We start from the raw sequence: 22,271 nt of genomic DNA, 5'->3' as shown, positions 1-22,271 counted from the left end.
GTAGTTTTGTACAGGTACAGGTCAGTATAGTATCAGTTGCAGGAGCAGGACCAAAGGACAAGAATAACTCCCATATTCCCTAGAACTACACTATGATGGAGTGAGTTAGCATTGCATATCTAACATTTGAGTCTTGAATAACCACAAAACTAGTTTAATAACCTTTAACCGTGGAAATGAGTCTCAGCAGTTGCCGTCTCTCTTTTTGTATACACAGCCCCAAGTTTTGTCTTGCTCTAACCCAGCAAATCAGACTGCGGTTTCAGCTAATGGCAGTATAGCTGCTGTATCATATTTCTTGGACATTCGCTGTATCTGAAACTATTATGACATCCTTTACTCCTTATGCTGCACAGAATCATATGAAAGCTTAGTATGCAAAAAATAGCAATTTCCCCATGTGGCTTAACATTGCTTGTACATGATGTAAATATCAGTTATTTTGCACTTGGAACTAGTGGGATGCATTTAGCTTATTGTCAAGGACCAAAAATTCCAGTTCTTTGGACAACTCTATTCTGCAGTGACAACTATTGGGTTTCTTAGGAAATGAATGCAAGTATGGTACCAATACAGGACCACATGAAAGACAGAACATTTGCATTATAGTTTCACAGCAGCATCCACAGACATCTGCAACATCATACACAAGCAGACACTGATGTTGGCACCAAATAAAGACTGAACAGTTCCATTTAAAACTGACAAAACCACGCATAGCAGTAGATCACCTGCAAGACTCTCTTTTATGAGTGGATGTGGTAGAAATGTTCAACCTCTTCCCACATTCTTTAATGAACTGAACAAGCAGGGTACTGATACACAACTACCCTAAAGCAGCCGTTTTCAACCTGTGATCTGTGGATTCCTGGAAGTCCACAGACTATGTCTAAGGGGTCTATGAAAATAAAGTTTCAGATCCCAGAAAAGGCATTAAGAACATAAGAACGGCCATATAGGGTCAGACCAAGGGTCCATCTAGCCCAGTATCCTGTCTTCCAACAGTGGCCAATGCCAGGTGCCCCAGAGGGAATGAACAGAACAGGTAATCATCAAGTGATCCATCCCCTGTCGCCCATTCCCAGCTTCTGGCAAACAGAGCCTAGGGACACCATCCCTGCCCATTCTGGCTAATAGCCATTGATGGACCTATCCTCCATTAACTTATCTGGTTCTTTTTTGAACCCTTTTATAGTCATGGCCTTCACAACATCCTCTGGCAAAGAGTTCCACAGACTGACACTGTGCGTTGTGTGAAAAAAATACTTCCGTTTGTTTTAAACCCTCTGTCTATTAATTTCATTGGGTGACCCCTACTTGTGTTATGAGAAGGACTAAACAACACATCCTTATTTACTTTGTTTTTCTGATCAATCAAAAGTATTTGAATACCCCCACCTACAGGCCAAAATCCGGAAGTGTTGTCATTACCACAGAAGCCCACAGTTTAGCCCCCTTTCTCACGGTTGTGTCAACTGCCACGCCGAGCACGTGCAACATTTACAGTTGAATTCTGTTCAGTCAGTTTTCAGTGTAAGACTTCTATGGTAGGAGTTCGCAGACCAGAGGTTGAATTTCCAAAAGGGCTGCATCTCTATTCCAAATTGTTTAGGGGTCTGCACATGAAACAAAGGTTGAAAACCACTGCCCTAGAGATTGTCTTGACTATAGGCAGGGAAGAGAACATTCCTGCCTTTTCTTGATGCAAACTGTTCAATGAGCTCAAGGAAAGTAATCCTCAAGATGTACAATTCTGTGCTTTGAAGGAAAATTCAGGGGGGAAAAAAAACCAAACAAAAAAACCTACGTTGAAGTATTTTCTTCCTAGACTGAAAAGTGTTTCTTGGTTTAAACATTTATGCTATTTTCTACTTGGAGGTTTTTTACTGTTTGTTTACAGCCAGTATATTGCCACAGCTGGGGTTTGGTTTCCAGATTTCCCTAAAGAAGAGTAACTGGTAAAAGTCCACTGTAGCAGCAAGTCTCAGGAGCCACAAAAATATCAAATTTAACTGATGCTTTATTGCTTGGAAGCCACAGACACAAAGCCTTAAAAATGCCTTATTTTATACTCTAAAAGCTTGCTCCCTCCCCTCCAAAAACCCATAAAGCTGCATCTAACTGGCTAGGCTTCACAGTTCTTTTCACTAAGTACTCAAGACTGCATTTTCAGCACAGCATGTTGTGAATTAGACATGCAACTCACTCTATTGCTTTATTGCTAATGGGAGTTGCGTGCCTAATTTGCCATGCACCACACTTTAAATTTACTTTTTAAAGTTTCTCTCTCTTTGTAGCTTTTTTTGCTCTCTCTTTTTTTGTTTTTCTAAATAAAGGGAGGGAGGGAGCGAGTGAAAGAAATTGGCCACGGCGCCAAGGCTCAAAAATGCAAATATTTACTACATAATGATTATTTTAAAATACAGCAAAGACAATTTTTAAGAATGGGAAAAAGTAAAGAAAGCTTTCAAGTTCACTCCGAATTTTCAGTTTTTCTTTAGGGGGAGGGTTTCTGAATTAGTGATTGCTCAATATGGAACCACAATAGCTTCAGCTGCAGTATCAGATGCCAGGCTTTCCACCGTGTGTGGATCACCTCATTCTCTCAAAGACACATTGCAGGCTTTGATGCTACTTGAGATGTGTGGAGGTGCATTGTTCAGCACTTCCCTTTTGTGGCAGGAAGCTTCTGCTTTTCCCCATGTCTACCAGAAAGGGACCGCACATGACATTAGAGGAATCTGGGAAATCTTGGATTTTTAGACACTGTTCTTGATTTGCTGCCTATTTACTGTTACTCATGGTGCTGCAGTAAATGTTTGTTTGTTCAGTTCTACTGCCATTTGCTTATAAGACTCTGACTCTCTCTTTCACGGAGAGAGAGAGAGTCCAGAAAGCAGCTCCATATGGCCATTTGAGAATTCTTCTGGTGTGGGGCAATTCTCCGCTGGTGCTGTACCAGCATATCCAGCTCCTCCTCCACTCCGGTTCCCAGGCAGGGATGAGGATGCGGCTGAAATTCAACGTGTTCCTGCTAGGCTCAGTTGGGGTAATGGTTCCATACTGACTGTAGCCATCCAGAATAAATTGGAACAGCCCTGGGCTGCTCTTACCTATGTCACAGACCTGGCCCCAAGAATGAAGAAGCTGTAACTAGATAAGCTGGAAGATAAGCAAAGAATTTGGGTGAATATCTCCCTTTCTGTCCTACTGCAATACTAAGAATTAAGAGTATAGTGTGAAAACAGTCATAAGTGTAAGAGGCTGGTAGAACTAGCTAGAGCCATGCATTGTTCCCATAAGAGATGTGCAATCTTCCCAATAGAACACTACTGCTTCTAGAATCATCCTCTGAGTTGATACGGACAATCAATCATACTAAATTGTGCAGTGCTTACCCAATGTGAACCCTGTTATCCTCTAACATTTTTATATTATTCAAATCCATATCACTCGTGATCCCAGTAATATTTGAAGCTGGACTTCCAGAGGAGAAATGTCTACACTGAAATAAGAGATCCCTGGCACGACTGTGGCTGGCCCAGGTCAGCAGACACTCACTCATGGAGCTCAGGCTATGGGACTAAAAATTGCCATGCAGCTGTTCAGGCTCGGACTGGACCCTGGGCCCCTCCTCCCTTGTGAGGTCCCAGAGCCCGGGCTTCAGTCCTAAGCCCAAACATAAACATACCAATTTTACAGCCCCATGAGCACAAATCAGCTGACTCAAGCCAGCCCTGGGTGCATGTACTGGATCATGCAGCCCCTTACATAAGGGCAAGATTGTGCCCAGTCAGGTGTATTACACACAGGAGAGGGAAAGTGGTCAAAAATAGTCTTTGCATGTGTGCAGAGGCCTAGCACTATATGATCCTGGCTAGAGAGGTGAATGCCATGGCAGTGCATCCCCTCCAGGCAGCAGAGGAAATATCCATTGAACCAAAACCCTTGAAGAGGTGCAGCATGTACTTTCTCCCCCACCCCTTTGCTCCCTGGAACTCTAGGAGATATTGTGTCTCCATGAGACCGTGTACTGCTGCACCACCTCAAATGAAAGGTTATGCCTTAACATCAGAATAGAGCCCTTAATATTTCATAAAGAATAGCGAAATACTGACCATCTTATTCTCCTCCTGATGCATCTGAGGATGCTGTGTCAGCTATGGCAAGTCATTTCCAAGGCCCTTGTATAATCAATTGCAACTCAGTATAATAATGTAAAGGGCTATGAACACTGATATTCACACTGTCAGTGGGGCAGCAAGTTCCAGTAACAGAGAAAGAGATTAACTGAACTTTCTTCTACATTTGGCCTTCAAGTTTAAAACATCAGCAATAATACACGTTTCCCCCAGCTGTGATTCATCCGTACAAAACAGCTGTCATCTCACACAAAGAAAGTGTAAGTCCCTAGGTGAAACAGAAATGCAATTAGTTTGCATTAACAGTAGCCTGCTAAAAGTATAACTTCACATAAATTATGTGCAATTTGAAACTCTAGGTTCATAAACTCACCATAACAACTAAATACAAGTCCAAGACACTACCCTTTTAAACTATTTTCATGGACAGCACATATTCACAACCATCATAAAGTAACCATTTTGCTTTGTTTGAGATCCCCCTCTTATCACAACTGAAGTCTGCAGTAGTTCCACATTTCTAACCATAAACTAATTTTGCATCTATTTTCCCAAGGGCTGACACTTTTTCTATTTTAATATAACCATTACAGGAAATGGACATTGAATTATCTGCAGTTGCTGCTTCAAGTCTTGACAGAATGTATATGGCTACATTTAGGTCCAACTTTTACCTTTGCGCATTAATAACCCCACCAAAACCAATAGGACTGTATAGATTTAGGGAAGAATTTAATACGCAAACTATACAGTCAAACACTCCACAAAGGCTAGGAATCCAAGTACTTTCTAATGTTTAAGGGATTCCCCACCCCTATATTAAAAACAATGGAACTTTCTAAATTAATATGCACATCTGGACAGGGATTGAATTCAAAATTTAAAAAGCGCAAATCTTCATTTTTTATAGTGTCCCAAAATTACAGAGTACAACAAACGTGTTTGCTCTGTATAGGAGTGCAAAGGAGGCGGAAGAGGCAACGAGCGTTCCATTTCCTTTGCAAAAGGTCTAATACAACAGCATCCTTGCACACTGCTAGTGCTGCTGCTTCTTCTAGCTTTCTCCAAAATGTGGAGGGGGAGGGAGGAGGAGATAAGGGCAATGGGAGAAGCAGATGTGACCAAGCAGAGAGGTTACTCCTGGGGGAAGAGTGTGTGTACGTGTGTACGTACACGTGTGTACGTGTGTACAATTCATGTCCCATACAGATTTTTTCTTCCTCTGCAGGAAATGTGTTCTGCTGGGGTGGCACTACAGTTATGACTTTCACTCACCAGGGGCTGCTGTGGTGCCAAAACAGAGGGCAGCTGGCTCCCTGGCCACAGTAGCCAATAGGGGGGAGAAGAGGCTGCATTCCTCACAGCACCCTACCCATGGGGCCAGAGGAGGCGGCACGGGGCTGCTGGTGGGGTCACATAGACTGGGGATCAGAAGGGCTAGTGGGGGGAGGGAAGACAGACTGGGGCAGGGACTGAATCGGAGTGCAGGGACACTTGGGGACAGGGGCAGATGTGCATGACTCAATAGGGGAGGCTAGGGATCAGCATGGGGGAGACTCCCCAACTCCCTAACAATCCCTCCCCAAACCTGTTCCATACTTCTCCCACCCACACGTAACAACCCTCCAGGTTCACTCTCAAGCTCCTTCCCAGAAATTACTTCTCTCTCTCCCTCAGCTCCTCCCTTACCCCTGACTCCCCCAAGCCTTCTGAGGGGTGGTGGAAATACAGTTCTGTATTGTAGTTTAAATGAATTACTTAAAATTCTGTATTAATATGCCAAGTAAGGAATCTATTTGTCAAAAAACATTTCCTGAATCCTTTTTGTTGTATGTATTGTTACAGACATACTTGCTTACAGAAAGGTACTCTGAAATAAAATTACCAAAATAATTGAAATTGGCATGATTATATTGTGTTATTTTGACAAATAAAATATGCAGAATTTTAAAATATTGTGTGCAGAATTTAATTTTTTGGCACAGAATTCCCCCAGGAGTCGGAGGTGGGAGCTGCACCCTCTTCAGGAGTGAAGCAGTGACCAGATCAATGGGACGCATTGTCCATTTCTGCAAAGCGGACCACAGGGTTGGAACTGCATGAAGTTTGTCTTCAGCAAAATCACTCCCAATAGTGAACACATAAGCCAGGTATTGGAAAGAGGTGCTACTAGTTTCACTAGTTCATTGCAGAGAGCCTATTTCTATAAATGTCTAGATTCATCACTCAAATCTGAAATAGTTAAAAAAAAATCTGCTGAATGGATTTCTTCAATGCTGGTGGTATTAATGATCATTAAAATCGTGCCAGATTGATGCATTAGAAACTCAAGTCCACTATCTAGAGAATATATTTGGCATGGGCAACACCTTTTCAAGTTTTTTTCACCAGTCTACGCAAAGATGTATCAAATCCCTATTGAAGAAACTATCCCTAGGAATGAAAGGATAGTCCATAGCCTGTGTTCATTCCAGTTTTGGCCTCACAACTGAGACTACCAGCAAGCACGCCCAAGCATAGAACAATGATTAGCAGACTTGCCTGCTAACATCTGGACTGACAATTCACATATGTCCTACTATCAGCTAAATGAACATCTTTTCATCCAAGGAGAATTTCAGAGAACTCACTGGAATTTACAACCACCCACATTGTGTCTCTGATACTGCGGGGAAAGCCTTGCTTATTTATGTTTACATGCCCTTTAATTAATTACTCTGGGTATTCACCATACTAAATACATCTTAAATCTTTGGAGTCAATTTTTCAAAGTGAATGTCAATCAAGCACACTTTAATGTGTGCAAAAACCATGAACATGTAATTTTTCACATCCAACATCTTGTGTGGACAAAACTCAGATTGGCACGCAAACCACATACACTCATGCAAATCTAGCAGGTGGCCCTCTACTCAAATTATGTGTGAAAATCTACTTCTACATGTCCCAAAACAGACATGGAAAACAGCATGCCAAAGCTTGGGCGTGTAACCTATAACTGCAAATTACAGTGGCCAGGACTTGACTATGGACCCTTTTGACTATTGGGCTCTGAATTTTATTTACAAATAAAAACAAATATGGAAACTATTTTTAAAATCATAATGAAGTATTCAAGTTTTATCACCCCCAGCGACACATTACTATTCTGCACCAATTCCAATATAATAGCTAAATAGTTATCACTGAACAACAAAAACCAAAAAAAAAGTGCCATTGATTCAAGCTATTTGGCATCTAAATCCAAAATTGTATAAAACCTGCATTTAATAACCAACAACATTCTTTATAATGGATCATTGTGATTATTAAAAAATATACTTATGTTCTTGAATAGCCCATAATTTCTCAAATACCTTGGCTGTTTAAATCAACTGCCATAAGGTTCAAGAACATAATCTAATGACCTACAAAAAGTTTTAAAAAGCCAAAACTTGGTTATTTATTCATAACAAAGAAACCTTAAACAAAAAACCCACAAACAGCTGCAATAGTAAGACCTTGTGGTCTGCCTTACAGTTATTGTGTGCTGAATGGAATTTTTTTTTAAATGTAAATTAATAAAGGAAAGACAGATATGTTCCAAAGATAAACTTTACTACAACTTTCAGCTTGGGGTGAAAGTTCAGTTCTTTTTAAAAAAAAAAAAAAAAAAAAGTACTTTAACATGGAAACTCTGAGTCAGACTTACCGGCACAAAGACCGCTGCTATCATTAAAGAAAGATCCAGAGGCGCATGGTGTACAAACCCAATATGAACAGCACAACTGAAGTGGAAAAAGCTTTTTAACAGGCAAAGTCCTGTTTGCCCCCCCATCCCTATACCTGGAAGACGTTTCAGTTTCTATTTTTAAGATATTGTAAAGCCTGTTAAAACTAGTCCCATATATATATATCGAGCACTTACCACTGCCTAGTCTCAGAAGCAGCACATCCTGAAGTCTCCTGTTCAAGTCTCTGAGCTCTTTCATTTCTGACACTAATGCCCCATACTCCTTTAGCTTTTTTGCCTGCTGCACAAGCTGTCTCCGTGTTCTCTCAAGTTCTTGCTGAATATGTCTCATTTCTTCTTGCTGCTGTTGGTAACTCCTCAACAATTCTTCATAGAGAACACGAGGAATTACAGCATCGTCCATGTTGTTGATGCCTTCCGAAGTCTCCATAAAGGTTTCCTCAGGGCTCGAACTACTACTGAGACTCATCCCGTTTTGCTTTTCTAGGCGAGCAACAACTGCTTCGATGCTTTTGTGTGCACCTTCACTTTGTTTCCTCCCATCTTGTCTCTGTGTGTCACAATAATACAGAACATTAGCAGAGCAGGAACTCAATACATAACATGAACTAAAACTCCAGCCTTCAGGACAATTAAGGCTGTTTTCCAAAAAAAATGAAACAAGGTCCACCTTACAAAAAAAATGTTGCTCCTAAAGGATGCTTGTGAACACTCTTACCATAACTGAATTGTGTGTGTAATAATATGCAAACTTTAGGAACTGATGGAGGCCTTTCTTGGTTGCATTTGTCCAAATTGTGTGTGCAAGTGAAGTGTACTTTAGACAGACCTTTCCTATTTAAAAAAAAAAAAAAAAAACCTGGGCTTCTCCCTTTTGAAAGTCCGGCCCTTCATGTTTGGCATATATACAGTGTTTATATTTCCTTTTCTGATTGTCTTAAAGGGAAAAAGGGTATCAATTATGTATTTCGTATGTTATCCATAATTGCAGGGTACTTTAAAAAACGACTGAAGTAGCGTCTATATTTTTTCACCAGTATAAATAAGAGCAGTTTTACTGAGTTAAAGAGAGAAAATGGGTTGATAGAAGCACACCATTTGAAGCCATTTAATGAACTGAGGACTTGTCCTTTCAATCACTACGCAAACAAACTTCCACTGACTATCCCCACCCCCATGCATGCATACACACACACACCCCTCCCCATGAAAATAAATGAGTTATACTATTTGCAAGCACTGGAAAGGGAATTAGAATAATAAATTAGAGAATATACAATCTAGTCCCATCCCCCAGATCAAGAGATTCCTTATATATTAGTACTGCATTGCAGATGTTTAGTTTCCAGTGAACTTCTAGCAGCAATTTACCTTTGCTCTCTCTCACAGTAGTCCAAACCCTATTAATAAATGCATACTCCTTTGTAAAGGGTCTGGATGATGGTATTACTATGTATCAGTATAGGCAAAAAGTCACCAGTTTTTTTCAACTGGCCAAATATAGAAAGAGTATTTGAATTTCCAAGTAACTGACAGGAAAACAAACCTAGCTCATGGGTTAAAACACCAAAAACTGATGCTATCAATTCCCATACCACGTCCATGAGTAATGTGGCAGAAAATGAGATTATTCAATGTTATTCCTGCACCATACATGCTCTAAAAAATGCCATCCCACCATAAATAAATCTACTAGTATAATTCCTGCACCTAGACAACACATGAAGCCACAAAGCAATATTTCCCCCCCCCCCCCCCCCCAAGTTTGGCAGACTTTTAAAAGGAGAAGTTACTTGAAAACAAAAACAAAAAAATTACAGTTTTTGACATCTCAACCTGAGGAGACCATTGACCTCTATACCAGAGGGATTCAATCTTGTTAGTTTTTCTTCCCACCCATTTCTTTAGTCTGGACTTTCACAGCACTCTGTTCTATTCAAGACAAGCTGAGTACAATGGGTTAAAAAGTGCCACCCAAGAACAGCTGCTTAATAATAATGTAACTGGGGCAACCTGGGCCAAAGTTAAACAACACCGTTCCAAAAATCTCTAACAGCAATTCAGTTTTGCAGACTGTATAAACAAAAATAATTCTCAACTGCACATGAACTGGATTTCTGAAAAAGTGGTCTGTAAAGCAATTCAGAATTCTCACCCACAGCCCCTACCCGCCAATGTGACCCAATTACATCAATACAACGTTTTAAGGGGATGGAAAGCCAGCCTGGAATTCTTCAGCTATGACATGTGTGCATATGCCCCAAGCACTTTCACACACACAAACACCCAAAAAAACAAAAACAAAAAACAAAAAACTTCAATACCTTACTGTGTCTAAGCTCCACATCTTCTTCCCCATAATCTGTAACCTCCCCAGCTTCTTCTACGTGATTGAGAGAGAGTTTGGGGATTTTAATTTTCTTCTGCATCACACTGTTTTCAAGGTCAGTTTTGTCTTCTAAAATGTATATTAAAAATAAAAATGTTGTTACATTAATCAAAGTCTTCTTACTTCCAAATATTGCATGATTTAGGCAAGACCAGTTAAAAAAAAATTCCCATGCTTTACTCCCCTCAATATTCAATAGATAAAATTAATCCAGTGTAACTCCTCTGACAACCATTAACCACAATGGTGCTATACCAGGGACAACTTGGCCATATGTGATTGTGCATATTAAAAAAAAAATGGCAAGTTAAATTTATGGGATAGTGATCAAATGCTTTAATGTATAGCTATTAGTACTAAAATAAAAGGTAGAAACCATTTGATGCTGTAAAGAATTCAACTCCCTAAGAACTACTTCCATTTCTTTAAATTATATTTATCAACAAGATCATATATCATTCATAAACTGCTACTGAAAGTTCACATTCTGTTTAGGTCTAAAGTAAGAGAGAGTTTGGTAGTTTAATTGTAGGCCCTACTCAGCATGTGTCAACAGCACAAATCCAGCACATCGTCCGGAACAAATAGCAGATTCTGCAATGCTCAGGGCTGGAAAAACAGCGGGTCAGATTTGAGAGGCACTTGCAGAGAGCTGTGTGCAGAACCTGTACAGTGACCACTGACACCACCCCTATTTCTAGTTTATAATACTAATCCTTTGTCAGAGAAAAAATCCAGACAATAAAAATGTATTTATCCTGAGACCCAGAGAGGGGCCTATGTAACCGTGATTTTACTGTTAAAATATTTTTCATATTTGAAGTATTCTACACAAGCTCCTAAGATATGTACTTTACTCGGTTATTCTTTGAGACATACTAGAGCCAAACCCTAGTTTTTCAAAAAGTGCCATGGGAATCTTTAAAATTCTGGCAGAACAGACAAAGTCTGTTTGTCCTGAACATTAAGTCAGTTATGAAAGGGGGATAACTTTAGATTGTAAAGTCATGTGTTCTATTTGTACATTGGAAGATTATGAATAAGACAACAATCAGTCCTCTTATCCACCTTCGAACTGTAATCTATGAAATGTCCTATGAATATCTTTGAGAAGTGCAGTGTGGATACCAGTTGTGTGTGCTTAGTCACAGACTTCCACTTTTTCAAAATTAGCATCTCTCCACAGGACCTCCAATGGTTAGTTCTGACAGTGCAGAAAAGGGAAACAAAGGTAAATCACAGTTTAATGAGCAAGGCATTCATTAGAACCAGATTACACAGAGGAATGCAATTTATTTTGCTGCAAATAGAAATGGATTTCTTGTAGGCAAATGGTGATATTACAGCCCAAGGCTTTGTAAAGTAAAGAAGATGCAACAAACAAACAAAAGACAACCTGAAATGAAATTCAGATGGTAGCAATAGATACTAAGACAGATGGAAGAAGAAAGAAAAAAAACAAAAAAATGTAGGCCTTATTTACATCTATCTCCATTCCCCAGTGCATTTTGAATGCTTATGCCATTTTAACAAAATGGCAGTCTAACTGCTAGGTTTGGAAAAATCATGTCTGGAAACCATACAGAAGTAAGAGTGAAGTGGTCCATCCGTGTTGTCAGAGAGCAGGACAGGAAAATTAGATAGCCTTCTATAAGACTGAAGAAAAAAAAAAAAAAAAGATTTAGAGGTGATAAGGAGAGAGAGATAAAGGAGTACTGATTATCTCCTTGCAAGCAATTATCAAAAATTAAAACTTAATGAATAAAAAGAACCCAGTGTTGGCGAAAGGCACTAGATGTAAAGCTCTTGTGCAAAGAAGTGCTATTTTTGCATAGTACAGGTATTGCACAGGCAAGCTGCAGAGCAAGTTCTCCTACAGTGCCTTGCAAATAGGTTTCAAACTAACCTGGAAGAGAGCCCTTTTCTATAGTTGGAAAATGGAAAGCAATCTCCATGGACCAATCGGATTCTTGTCCTAGAAACAAGACTGATACAACCCATTCACTTTGCATAGGTTAACTAAAGCCATCAGATGTAATTTTCAAGTCACTACCAATCTGAGCCACATGCGAAGTAGGGACAATGAGGTAAAATCCCTAGTCTGTTAGTTACTGTTTTTCACCGTCAATGTGGCTCCTTTCAAATTCTGCAATTTGGTTTTCCCCTTTTTTGATTTTGGTGCTTATCTTGTGAAATTTACTAGAGACTGGACAGGTAGATTGAAGAAAACTCACATTCTCCTACACCAAACTTTTAGACATTATGGGAGGAAAAAATGGATGTATAAGTTAAAGCAACAGTTAGGACATTTTAATTTATTCAGCTAGCTTGGGAGCAACAGAATACATAATACTCTCTTATGGCTGGTTTGTTCTTCTAGGTCTATTTATGCTTAATACAATTTATCCAGTGTTTTAGATCTGAACAAGCTGAAAGAAAAAGTCTCATGCTAAATTCTGGGATAATGCAGGAGTACTGCTTCTAATGGTGTGCACACATGCATTTGAAACAGTTCCCTTTAAGACTCTAGTTTCACTACTCCTGCTATTTGTTAGGATGCCCCTGGAGGCCTCTTTCCACTCAGCTTCCCAAGAACTCAGTTCAACTCCGGCCTTTGTCACTCAGGTATCTTTATTTGGCACACGGCAGTGCTATGCTGAATAGCTCAGATGGGGAAGGGGAGGATAAATGAATGCAGACTGCAGTGTTGTGGTAGGTTAACAGGAGCAGGTCCAGGAGAGGAGTCTGACATAGAAGAGAATTTGCACCCTTTTATGCCCCAAAGAAAAGTAGAATATGAACCAAAATGGCTGGACTAGTATAAACTCAATGGCCCAAGACTAGCATAAGAGATTAGCAGCCCTGGGACAGATACGGCTTGAAGATTTGATTTGTAATGACAATGTGGCCCACGTGCCTAAAATTTGTCTTGAACCATTTAAACTCTGTGCTGCATGTTAAGAATTGCACCATACCCTTAGGTGTTTATGGTTGTATTTTCAATTAGTTATTTCTATAAAATCCTGCTCCCATAGACAGAATAAACCCTTCAGCAATATGGCCACATAAGGACCTGAGGAGGAACCATCACTAAATGGGCGGATGTAGCAGAGCGAATTGGTTCAGGATGAGCCACAAGCCTGCATAGTACCGTGGGTTTTGGCCCTCTGAAAACAGGTATTTTGGGCAAGCAGCTCCCTGAAGGATCAGGTGATGCATACTTGGCTGGTCATGTGACTAAGGAAAGCCTGTGACTCAGTAGAGAGAGACACAAAAAAACTAGAAAGGATGAGGCAGTTGCTCCATGAAGAGGTGAGAACTGGAAAGTGGGTCTCTGACAAGGAAGGTGGGGAAGCGTAGGCACAGAAGGGGGCATAAAGGAGACCAGGCAAGATTGGGAAACAGTTTTGAATTGACATTTGGCTGACCAGCCATGGTGTTACAGTCCTAGGACTGGAGACATACAGTAGAGCAGGGAAATGGTCACCCTAAGATGTCATCTACCAAAGTGCTGTTGAAACAGCCAAGCCAGAATCAATGGGGTAAGGCAGAGTGAGAAAGGGAATTGTATAGCGCCTAGGAGGGTTGGAAAGACAACTGGACTGAGGAAAGGCTAAGGAATTGAGTTGGAGAACATAGGAGGGCTAGCAAAGGACTGCTGGGGCTGGAAGTAGAGGTCAAAAACACAGTGGCCTACAAGCCTGTGGAAGTCAACTGAGGCATACATGACCAGATGGCAGAGAGATAATCTGTTTGGTTACAACAGAATGGTTATGTGAAAGCCCTAAGACTGAAAGCCATATTCAGTAGTCACAAATTGGAAACCTAAAAGTCTCCTTAAAACATTCCTTGTATTCTAACCTAGCAATTGGGACTTGTATCTTGGTCAGACCTGAATAAACTGGATGTTTTAAAATACAGTTCAAATGTAGTCTTTTCGCCTCTGGAGTAAATGATGGAAAACCGCAGAGAAATAGCTCTGCACTCTAAGTGAATGAGAAATGGCAGATCCGAGATTGGTCCAAGAACAAGCTTGGCAGTGCTGTGCATCTGATGATACCAACAGTAAAATGAGAATCTAAGTCCATGTTTTCTCCTTTTCCCTAAATTTTTAGTAAATTTCAATCTTTGTGGAAGATGATGTACTAACAGAGAAACTTAAAACCCCTTCAGCCAGAGATCAGATACACTATGACAACATGGGTGCAAATTGCCATGCCCATCTGCTTCATTCCTAATTTGGCGGAATCATTTCTGTGATGAGGGGAACTTTATCTCTGTATTTACTTAAGCCAGTGATTCTCAACTTGGGGAGCGCATGCAGCCCAATTAGCACACATCTGTGGCCCAGCTCAGCTGTGTGCTAAAGGCCACATATGCGGCCCACAATGTGTAATAAGTTGAGAATCACTGATTTAAGCTTTGGCACTAACTAGCCCTAGTTTGAGTTGATAGATGCTATTTATGGGGGAGCACTACTATTTACCCTACCCAAGAACATACCTATATCTTATAATACAAATAGACTACATGATCCCTAGCCTCCCCCACCGCCCTTTGCAAATGTATTTCAGACATGACAACAAGGAGTCTCATAGGTCAGAAAGGATGGGGCTACACAGACTAAGTTCTTTGGAGAAGTGACCATCTTTTTGTTATGGGTGTACACAGTGCCTAGTACTGTGGGGCCTTGATTCATGATTGGGGGCTCTTACGTGCTACCACAATACAAATATCACTAAGACACAGAGAAGACTAAAACAGCAAGATTGAGTAAAGAAGATAGATTGGTTCATTTGATGATGGAAAACATCATTACAGATGACTATCAATTAGCTTCTTGTAGGCATCAGGAAAAAGGGGGTCTCTAATGGGGTTCTCCCCCCACATTAGCCTTGACAGGGTGAAGGCAGGTTGAGAAATGGGCTAATAAACTATCAGTCCACAGCTGAGAGGAATTGGATGGCTAAGCAATCTCCTGACTAATGGAGGGAGCCCAGCTGCGGAAGAACCAGCTTGGCTGGATTTATAAAGACAGGAAATTACCTGAAGAGGGGCTGCTGGGAACGTCTGAAGTCACTCTCTGGGAGAAGTGTTTGGAGGCTACAGCGACAGGTAGCCCATAGTTACTCCCTGGATGGGTGGGGAGTTAGGAGGCTAGCAAACCCAGAGAGAAGGCAGCACCAGATGGTAAGGAAAAACTGCCTTTCCCTGAGCCTAAGGTCTAAAAGGGAAGAGATCTTGACTGCTGACTAGAGGGTCCCCCTGCCATCCACTGAGGAGTGGCACTGGGGGCAGTGAAAGGGAAGACTATCTGAGGTTGTTAGGGAGAAAAGCTTTGGTGACCTGGAAGGGGAGAACACATCATGACCTGGTCAGACAGCTGTGTCATGAAGAGGCAGCAGCTCATGGAGTGTGAGAGGTGCTGCAGACTAGCAGAGAGAGATGGAGTGCAACTGTGGGAAAGGGAGCTGACCTGGTGAGTTACTCTCCGAAGTGACCAGGAGGAGGTGCCATCTTAGGAGTGAGGGGAGGACCCCGTCACAGGGTTTTTAGAAGGGATTTAAGAAAAGGTAGTGGTCTTGCAGAGCAGGCATTGGAGAAAGTAAGAAGAAATATTCTGAGAGAAGCAATCTTCATGCTAATAAGGCATCAAGGCTGGCATCACTACTGGATAAGAGAATGCATGGGGTAACTCTGCAAGAGACAAGGTTGGACAAACTGGCAGGGGGTGGAGTTGTGGAAGATTTTAAAGAAAACAAGAAGTTTGAACTTGATGTAGTCAAGAAGGGGAAGCCAAAAGCTGAATTCAAAAAGATGTAGGGATGGCCAGATTGACAGGCAATGTATATCATCTTAATGGCTGTGTTTTGTACTGACTAGAGAGGGGACTTAGTTGGAAGGTCAGAGAGGAGATGACAGGAGACAATAAGGGCCTGGACAACAGTTTTAGCTTGGTGGGCAGAAAAATAAGGATAGATATTAGAAATGCTACAGAAATATTAGGATTCAGAAAGTCTCAATGTCAAGGGCAAAAGAGAGGACACAGTTTAAGATGACCCAGGTTTTGGGCCTCAGATGGTAGGTCTCCAATCCCCCGCCACACCCAAAAATGGGGGGAGTTAACAGAATTAAGGAGAAAGATAGTTTGGGCCATCATAAAATTTAAATGGTTAGTGAGACATAAAAGGAGGTGATGATGGTCAAGCAGTTTGGAAGATTGTTTTGTTCCATCCAAACCTGATTAGGAGCAGAAAGATGGATGCATGAGTTGGCACTTGAAGTCCTGAGTGGATGAGGTCTGCCAAAAAGGTGACATTAAAGAGAGTCCTATGAGACCTATAGAGAAAGGGGAGAGGAGGATGACACACTGGAGGAATGGCAGAGGAGTAGAAGGAGAACTAGGAAAGCACAGCATCATGAAAGCCAAGGGAGAACATCATCAAGCAAGAGTATGATCAACAAATGTCAAAAGCACCAGAAAGGTCACAAAGGATGGAGTACACGTGCTGGGAATTGGCCTGGAGAAGACTGACAGACCTTGGTTGAAAGCAGTTTCAATGGAGTGGAAAGAACAGAAGCCAGATTGGAAAGGACTCAGAGTGGAATTGAGAGAGAAAACTAGAGACCGTGGTTGTAGTCTGCCTGCTTGATAGGCTTGGAGGTGAAGGGGAAAAAGGAAGATAGGCAGGAAGATGGAGTCAACTTATTGAGGATGGAGATCAAGGCATGCTTGTTTGATAGAAAGAAGGAGCTGGAGGACAGAGGTTAAGGAGGAGGGAGCAATCCTGTATTAACATAGGAATGGATTACATAAACTAAGTCTCCTCCTTCTCTAATTTCTGTGTCTGAAATCCTACATCAAGGCTGGCTCTCCTTTAGTAACTTTAACAATAAAATATACTGACAGAGTATGGGTGTGAGCTGCTCCCACTAAACACCAAAATTCTCCAACTACAGTGAGAATAGGAGCAGGTCTTAAGAGTAAGACTCGAGTTTGAATGCACAAATTTGTTAGTGAATCACAACCTTGATATTGGGGAGAGGGATAGCTCAGTGGTTTGAGCACTGGCCTGCTAAACCCAGGGTTATGAATTCAATCCTTGAGGGGGCCACTTAGGGATCTTGGGCAAAATCAGTACTTGGTCCTGCTAGTGAAGATAGGGGGCTGGACTCAATGACCCTTCAGGGTCCCTTCCAGTTCTATTTAAAAAAAATAAATAAATCTTGATTTGGATAATGATCTACAGCAGAAACCATATTAACATGCATACTAATTTGAAGTCAGTTGTCTCAAACCTGACAACACTGCTACATATCATAATTTTGTGAGCCTTTGTTTACCAGTACTCTGCAGTGGCACCTTTGGAGCTATTCTGGCTGATTGAATAAATCAGTATGGTGCAATAAAATTAATACATATACAAAACAGTAGATAGTGGGGGAAAAAATCAGAAAACATCTAATAAAAATGTTAGTTCAAAATTCATGCCCACAAGTCTATACTAAGCATAGTAGAGTTTTAATCCTGGCTCCTACATTTAATCATTAGTTGATGTTGAATAATTCACCTTCTCTGTCTTGGTGTCCCCCCCATCTATGCTTGCATACCTCACAGGGGTGGTATGGAGATTAGTTAGTTAATGCTTGTACAGTGCTCTGAACATGTAAACCATGAAGGTTTATAATTATGGAGAAACTCCTTTAATCCTTACTGAAACCCACTGCAGTTTTTTTTAGAAATTCAGAATTTTTTAAAAATTGAAAACAAGTAGCACATTTTAAAATAAGTACTATCCTGTATATTTCAGTTGTTATATTCACCTATACAACACCTTATGTAGGGGCTGAGGATTAGTTGTTGTTTAAGAACTTTACAAATGAAGAGTGCTTTACAGCAACAATTAACATTTATAATGACAATTCCTCTTTATAAAGTGCATTTTGAAACCTCAGACAATAAGAACTACTAGGCTGGAAACCAACTCAATAAACTTGGCTATGGTTTGGCTGCCTGCCTGCCTTGCTAGAACACTTCTGAAGGGGCTCTAATGACCACAAGACCGCAAAGTGGTGGAAATGCTGCATTTCAGCTGCACCAGAGGGTTAAGACCTCGAGCACCCCACCACAAAGGGAGTCTCCCCAGTCACCTACCCATCAGAGACTCCGAAGGCAAGAGGAGAATGGACTGGAGGAGTAGCCAGCAGATTTACACACTGTGTGAGCCCATATAGAAAAGTAGTAACAGTGTTAATATTGGATTCATAATACATTAACATTTTAAAAGAAAATAGTTTGGCCCCTATCTTTTCTTAAATACTTCAGTGGCACTAAGGTAACATTATGGAGAAATGCCTTTAAAAAAGTTAAGAGGAAAGTGTTTTTCAAACTTCCATTCATTTATTTTTGCTCCCATAAAATTGGTAGATGCTTTTAATTGTTAAATGTTGTAATTAATTGTAGGCACAGTCTTCTTAAATCCTCAAAAATAAGTAATTTTAATGGAAATGTCACTACAATATTTCAAGCACAACTCCATATGGTAGGAGACACAAGTACCACTTACTGTTACTGAAAATGACCTGTACTACTTTTTTTTTTTTTAAACAATTAAATTAGCTTTTGAAAGTTAATATTGGGACAGGGCTGGGGGAAACCAACTGTGATGCCACATTCTAATCTGTTCAGATCAGAGTATGGGGCCAAGTGTCACTCATGCCAATGCGTATGCCATTGGAGTACTATATAAGCCTGTGTAGGGATTCATATGCCATATACCCACTTAACTGCAAGAGTAAGGGGAAAGGTTTATAAACAGTGTGTGTTTGGGATATCTTTATATTATGCCAACCCTCACAATGTCCGAACAGTGCACATAGAAGAAATGCACTGAGTAGCAACAGAATCACAACAATGCAAGTAGGAGCTTCAAGCCAACTTTGTATACACCACTTCCCTGACCAACACTCTGCATTCTGGATGCACCTCAGCATCTAGCCTTATATATTTTCAATCACTGTAGTCCTTGTGCAAATATTTCCCTTCCGATTAACTACTGCCCTCAGAGTTCCTCACCTGTATGTCCAAAACAAACAAGTATCTCAATTTCTCAGCCCATTTCCACCCTGCCCCCACTCAAACCTCCAAGTGTCATGCTGTGACAACGTGAATGGAAGTTTTAAATGCCCCTGAAACACAGCAAAACATTTCATCATGAGATTTAAAGGCTGTCTTAAAAGTCATCTAAAATGAGTTAAATTTGACAGGTCTATCTTAGTATGGGACACAGCCTAAGCCATCCCCAATGGGCAAGGACAAGTGTGTGGGAACAAAGACAGATGAAACTGGAGTATATAAAACCATTTTGGATAGGGGGTAAGAATCTGAGGTAGCTGTGTTTGTTGTGGTCATGTGGCTGGGAAATTTTGAGGACAGTAGCCAGAGTACAGAGATATTTATTGTAGCCAAGGAAAGTATGTTTCCAACTAGAAGATATTCCCTTTTAACTTGATAATGACAATAGTCTGAGGTAATAAACAGTGAGACCTCTGCTTCTGAGTTGATTTTCTTTTAGCCTAGTATATGGTTACCTGTAGCGGGGTGACCATCCACTCCAGCCCAGGAATTGGAAAAGCCCTGCAGAGGGCTGGGGAAGGCCAGGGAGTAAAACCCCAGCTGATTGGGGAAGTGGCTACAACTGGGGCCACGCCCCAAACTAAGCAACTGGGCCTTATAAGAAGGCCAGGGAAGCCAGAAGAAGCAGCAGTCTCTCTCTAACTTGAGAGGGAGACAGGCCTGGCTTCTGGGGAACTCACCCAGGGGACCTAGAGGGAGGCAGGGCTGGGGAAAGGCCTTAGGAGCTGGGAAGCCCTAGGCCAGCAACACCCCAGGCTGCAGGCCCTGGTTCTAGGCCCACCTAGGTATTGGGCTTGCAGAGGGGCAGCCGGAGGGTGGGTAAAGGCAGCCAGTCCAAACCCCTTGTTGCCTGTGATGATCGGCTGATAGGGTGCAGGGGCTAAACAGAGACTGGCAGTAGCCATGACTGAGGTGATGTGGGGATAGGGGGTGGGGGAAAACCCAGTAAGACTGTAGGGTACTGCAGGAGGCAGAACTCTGAGATGAGGGTCACAGGGGGCCAATGGCAAGCGGATCACCGGTCTGCAGAGGGAGCTCCTCATCCGAGGAGCACCAATTCCCAAGGACAACCAGCAGGAGGCGCCGCAGGGCTGAGTCTGTGCTGTGCTACATTACCATTTCATAAGCAGAAAGGACCCTCAATTTAATCACTTAAGGGCCAATGATGTTACCTGGTATAGGATATACATAACCAATGGCAGAATTTGTCTACAAATATTTTGGATGTGCGTGAAGAACCTATGAACTACAGATGGATATTGCAGCAAAAAAGGCTAAAAGGACTAATTCTGAGAAAGAGGTCAAAAAGAAAAGTCAAGTAGTGGATCATTATATGAAGAGGCACCAACCCTTTCTAAAAAGTAAAGTACAAGATGTCACTGTTGCCTAAAATTCTTGCAATTTCAATTAGATTACACTATTAACCTCCCATTTCAAAGTGCAGTGTTCCTGTATGCTGTTGTATGGCAACCACTTTTCATTCTAGTGATGAATGAAACAATTCTTCTAGTTTACTTAACAGCAATTGCCTGTGAACTTTAAGTCTTGAGATTGTCACAACTTCTGCTTTAAGCGGCTTTCCAATGCTCAGTTTTCTCTAAATTTCTTCTCTGGGTCTGAAACTCTGTCCTTGGCCTCAATCCCTGTATAACTTTTTCAAAAAGTTTAAGGAAAATCTCTAATTATTGAAGTGTTTAAAAGGTGACTTAGTATTTTCCTGCCCCCCATCAAAGGCTATAACAATTGTGATCCTTTTGAGCATGCTCAGAACATTTTTTTTCTCTTAAAACAGAGTCCAATTTTGACAAAACATTTTGATAGCTGTACCGCTTGTGTAGCAACAGCACTGTCCCTTCCAGTATACTCTTGCCCAGCATGGCCTCACCGGTCTAAGGATTGTTGCTGGAATACTTAAGAAGGGAGAGTATAAGCATAGGATTGAAATGGTGTGGGTTATGGGCCTGAACATATAGTCACTCCTATGGGGAGTCCCACTGAAGTCACAAGCCACTTATTAATGCACCTAAATAAGGACTTGCGGTCAACGTTTGAAAGGGATTGGCTAAGGCTTTATTAGTAACACAGAAAAGGAAACACTTGTTTCAATGTTTCAAAAATCAAATATTTAATTGTCCTTCTTAATGCACATGGGCAATTTATTTTCGCCATTCCCCCCATCTTCCCTTTTAACAAAAAATTTAAAAAAGGCAAGGAAACAAATGCCAAGTTTCTCAGAATGTCATTAAATCACCATTGCACAGACAGGGTTTGATAGTGTAAGCACATATGCACAGGCATGACTTTACTCACTTGACTAGTCCTGTAAAAAGCAACGTTTTACAGATCCAGAATAACACGGCTACTCCTCTGATACTTTAATAGTCCTGTTAATTCAGTGTATGCAAATTAGCACCACTAAAATTGTGGAAGATGTTCTCTGAACATGCTCAGAAGTGAGCACATATCTTTTAAAAAAACCCTATTTTTAAAATGTAATATATGAATGACGGCCCTCATCCTGCACTTTGATCCACACGGGAGGATCCATGCACCTATGCAGAACCCCACAGAAGCTCTGGGTACTCTGCACGGTGCAGGCCCATCTGACTGAAGGACCAAGGCCTATGCATGTATTTTATATATACATATATGCCTTTCAAAATGACACTAAGTTTACATACAATAGTTAACTGATTAGTTAGAGCGCTCTGGAAACCTTGGGGCAGTCGGGGGAGGGTGCGGGGAGTGATTTCCTACATACACGTGAATTACTATTGACTTGTAAATGAGTAACAAACTCCAATATTCTATTTGCCTGCCATGAGACTTTAGTCCTGAAACTGTATGCCAATAGAAACATTTTAGAAAGTA

At 41.1% G+C, this 22,271-nt stretch overlaps 2 protein-coding genes across 3 annotated transcripts in view; both read right to left on the bottom strand.

Annotated features, from left to right (window-relative positions):
• Nucleotides 1–22,271, bottom strand: part of AGBL4 (AGBL carboxypeptidase 4) — a 1,388,984-nt gene that overhangs the window by 508,267 nt on the left and 858,446 nt on the right. The gene's annotated exons all lie outside the window — the stretch shown is intronic.
• Nucleotides 1–22,271, bottom strand: part of BEND5 (BEN domain containing 5) — a 43,956-nt gene that overhangs the window by 18,981 nt on the left and 2,704 nt on the right. For both annotated transcript variants that reach the window (XM_054036602.1, XM_054036604.1), the window contains exons 2-3: nucleotides 10,200–10,333; nucleotides 8,050–8,425 (exon numbers count right to left, since the gene is read on the bottom strand). In XM_054036602.1, coding sequence (XP_053892577.1) covers nucleotides 8,050–8,425; nucleotides 10,200–10,333 — 510 coding nt within the window. The remainder of the gene's footprint in view (nucleotides 1–8,049; nucleotides 8,426–10,199; nucleotides 10,334–22,271) is intronic.

This window comes from Malaclemys terrapin, chromosome 8 (genome assembly GCF_027887155.1).
Source record: "Malaclemys terrapin pileata isolate rMalTer1 chromosome 8, rMalTer1.hap1, whole genome shotgun sequence".
Taxonomy (NCBI): Eukaryota; Metazoa; Chordata; order Testudines; family Emydidae; genus Malaclemys; species Malaclemys terrapin.
The sequence above is the reverse complement of the archived record's forward strand: the minus strand, read 5'-3'. Positions and strand labels throughout refer to the sequence as shown.